General features: G+C 54.8%; 1 protein-coding gene across 1 annotated transcript; it reads left to right on the top strand.

The window, feature by feature from the left end:
* Positions 1-148: 148 nt before the first annotated feature.
* On the top strand, positions 149-2,966 carry LOC132009028 (putative protein FAM90A12P; the record flags this gene model as incomplete). Its single annotated transcript, XM_059387455.1, has 4 exons — positions 149-268; positions 656-855; positions 1,303-1,408; positions 2,888-2,966. Coding segments are annotated over exons 1-4 (505 nt in total), but the record flags the coding sequence as incomplete, so codon positions are not given.
* Between the last annotated feature and the right edge of the window lie 861 nt (positions 2,967-3,827).

The raw sequence follows: 3,827 nt of genomic DNA on the forward strand, positions 1-3,827 counted from the left end.
CATACCTACTTGGAGAAGAAGGGACAGGAAAGAGGCTTGCATCTGTGTGAATACGACTGTCCTTTTTTTTTTTTTGACTCAGGAAATCCAGACACCCATCCCCGAGGCAGGCCGGCCAACTGCCACGTCCCTTAAGGAATTAGGACAGATGGCGGGCAGACAGACCCAGCTTGAGCCCTACAGACCCTTGAAAGCCCAGAAAGGGAAGAGGCCACCGAGGGCATCCTTAGCACCCAGGGCTCCTGGGCCAGAGGAGGAGGATCCCAGGGTAAGCAGAGGCCGGCATGTGCTGTGAGGAGGGGGTCTGCCATGACTGTGGAGACAGGCTTGGCCCATGGAGAGTTCTGTGTCCATGACTCAGTTGTCTTTTCCCGGGCCAGGACCACCTGCCCCGGAGGCTCGTCACCAGACGTAGTGGAGCATTCAGACACAGCGAGGGTCTACCTCAGGAGTGTACGGGCTCCGGTCCAGGCTGGTGTTTGTCCACGTCTCTCCAGAGGGCTCCTTCAGTTCAGCCTGACTCTTGCAATCCCTCCTCCATGTCCCTCCTGGAGAGGCTGGGGAAGCATCCCACGGTCTTCGGAAGGCTGGCACCTCACAAGCCGAGGTGATGCCCCCTGTCCACAACCACTGATCCTTCCTTCTTCCTCCCCAGGTGAAGTGCAGGGACTGTGGAGCTTTTGGGCACAAGGCATCCAGCAGCAGGTGCCCCATGAAGCACTGGGGCAGGGCCTTCGACCTCCAGGCCTTGGGCTCCAGGAAGCTGAAGGAGAACATAGAACCACGCAGTCAGCGGGACCAGCAGAACCCCGGGCCCTTGAAGCAGGCTGAGAGGGAGAAGGGAGAGGGACCAAGGTGAGGAACGTGGCTTGCTCCTGTCCCCAAACCCAGGGCTGACGTCTAAGGACACTGTGTCTCTGCCCCTGGACACTGTGTGCTGTGCTGTCCTCACACACAGACAGGGAGGGCTGGGGAGGCCGACAAAGGAGTTCTCCATCCTCCAGGGTCCACACTTAGGCTACTCAGCTGCCCTTGCTGAATCGGCGAGAGTGTGTGAGTGGTGGGGCGGGTGTCCCCTTACCAGGGGACATATGGGAACCTGGCTAATGCCAAGCAGACTTGCCAGAGCCCCCAAATGCTAGTAGCTCTAGGCAAACCTGGAGGGCTCCCTGGAGGGCTTTCGGGAGTGGGGGGAAGAATGGCAGGGGAGGGAAAGGACGCTGCTGTCTGAGGCCTCAGGCTTTGTCCCAGTTTGAAGCCGTGAAACTGAGTTTCTTCCACTTCCCACACTCTGTTGTGCAGGCAAGCCCGCCAGAGGGAGGCCCTGCTCCAGAGATTCCCCAGGCAACTCCAAGGCGAGCAGAAGCAAACCTGGAAGGATTGCACAGAATCCTGCAGCTACGTGAGGGTGAGTGTCCCCTGCTTCCTGGCTCCTGTTCGGTCTGGTGGACCCTGATGAGCTTCGTTGCCTTCCTGGGTGAGGACTGACCCCACTTCCGTTCTGAGCCGTGTGAGCTCAGGGGGGCATCCTCCTCCCCCATTTCCCTTGCTGTCCATCACGGTGCCTTATTCCTGGGATGTGTGTGCACAGTGGGTGTGTGGGAGGGAAAGCACTGGAGGACACTGTTCTCACACATAGAACCCTCGATGGAAGAGCAGGGAACTTTGCTTTGGGACACATTCTCCCACATCGTCCATCAAATCTCAGTAGCCTCTGCAGTGGCTCCACAGTGGCAGGATTCCTGTGCTCTCCGGAGCCCAGTAGATGGTCCGCTGGAGGAACCGAAGATGTTTTTGCAGAAGCTTTCTCGGTTCCTCCCCGATAGAAAAAGGGTGTCCAGGAGATCCTGTCGAGTATTTATTCCTGACCACCCCTGAGCTGTGGTCCCACCTCCTGTGTACACAGAACCTTTCCTGTCATCCACTGCTGAACTGAACATACTAAGGTCTTGGGGTTGTGTGAGTTTCTTGGTTTTCCTTCGTGGCAATGTTGTCTTGGTGGTGAGGAAAAACTAATGCGCATTTCCGTGTGTTCCTTTTCCCACAGCGTCCACACACACCGATGCCCGTCTATACCACTAAGAGAGCGTCTGTCCTGGAGCCTCCCCTCCCATGGGAGCCACCTACCCAAACCGCTGACATGAGAGTCGGGTACCACTCAGCTGCTCTCCTCAGAAGCCCTTCAGGGAGCGTCTTCCCCCCTGGTGCACGACATGAGGCACAGAGAGTGGTGACGCCTGACAGACCCCTGGCATGCCAACCCTATGCCAAGGAGGGTGGCCCGGTTGTCCATGTGTCAGGAAAGAGGCCCCGAGGAGACTCCCTTGAAGTTCCCCAGGCTGTGTCCAAGGTAGATGGCGTGCACCATGTCCAGGCACCAGCCAAGGTTCCTGAGGAGAATGCATGTCCTAACGCAAGCCACGGTATGGTTCAGAATTTCCAAAACTACCTCAAGACAGCAGGCAAGAGAGGTGTCCAGATCTCTCTAGAGATGGGCCTGAAGCCCCGAAAGAAAGCACGCTGGAGCCCCTTCCAGCACCACCACAAGAGCATACAGGAAAGCCATCTGGGGGCTTCGGAGAGTCTGTGTCCTCCTGCAAAGAGAAGTGCATGTGGACCCCCAGCGGCACCCCTACTGACCGGGAAGACACCTGCCCCAGTGCAAGTCATCGACCTGCAGCCTGCACACCCCCGACCTCTCCTGGAAACGGTCCAGGCATGCATCGAAACCCCACGTCCACATTCCAAGCCCGCCCCTGGCACGCCTCTGAGAATGGTCTTCACGAGATTGGACAAAGCCTGCTGGAGCTCCAGGTTCCTAACACCTCCCTTGCTCCATCCCGCTGAGAAGTCAGCCCCTCCTGGTCAGGGCCCTCCTGTCATTCAGAAATCCGAGGGATTCTTTGGTCACGTCCCTGTGAGTGTCCTCCATGAGGACCTGCAGGTGTCCTCGTCCTCTGAAGACAGTGAGAGAGAGTGAGACAGCGCATGGCCTCAGAGACTTGTCCTCCAGCCCAGGGGATCCCGAGGAGGTGTCTGTTGAATGGAGGACAAGTCATAGTCCTGGGCTGATGTGTGGAATCAGCACTTCCTCAGCTGCAGTGGATAGAAATGGTGGAGTCTTCATCATGTTGGGTATCCTGCTTTTGGGGAGCTTGCACATGCAAACCGAACACACACACACACACACACACACACAAACACACACACTCATCATGTAAATAGATGTGACCTTTCAAAAGGTACTTACCCACTGGGATGTCAAGCTTGCTTTACTTAAAGACATTCTCTATGGAATTGAGTGAAATGATGCTGATAAATGGTAAATACAAATGTAAATTTAACCTAGGACCTAAACCTGTATTTGGTTAATATCTGAATTGGGAGATTCTGGGTGAAGGCCCCACCTGCAAAGGGCGCTCTGCAAAGAGTGACACAGTGTTTTCTCTGGAGATGAGATTTTCTTGACTCTGTGATGTGATTTTTGTGGAAATTGTCCTGGGGAATATTTGACCTGGTCTGCTTCTTTTCATGATCAAATGTTATTCCAAAATTGTGTGTAGCTGATGTACCCTTAATAAATTTTCCCCAACTATGACTTAGTGTGCATGTTTTTTTTTTTTTCCCCTTAGCATTTCAGATCCTTTCTGTAACGCTTTTAATTCCTCAAAGCTTGATTACCTAAGAGGAAAGAGGACGTTGGTAGGATCTAGGGCTTCTTAGACACTGAGGATCGCAGGCACATCCTGCTCTCCTGCATGAATGGATGCCTAGAGCACATAGCTCCCCTTGCTCCCTGTGCATGTGACACATGCACTGCATGAGGC

This window comes from Mustela nigripes, unplaced genomic scaffold (genome assembly GCF_022355385.1).
Source record: "Mustela nigripes isolate SB6536 unplaced genomic scaffold, MUSNIG.SB6536 HiC_scaffold_3359, whole genome shotgun sequence".
In the NCBI taxonomy this organism is placed as follows: domain Eukaryota; kingdom Metazoa; phylum Chordata; class Mammalia; order Carnivora; family Mustelidae; genus Mustela; species Mustela nigripes.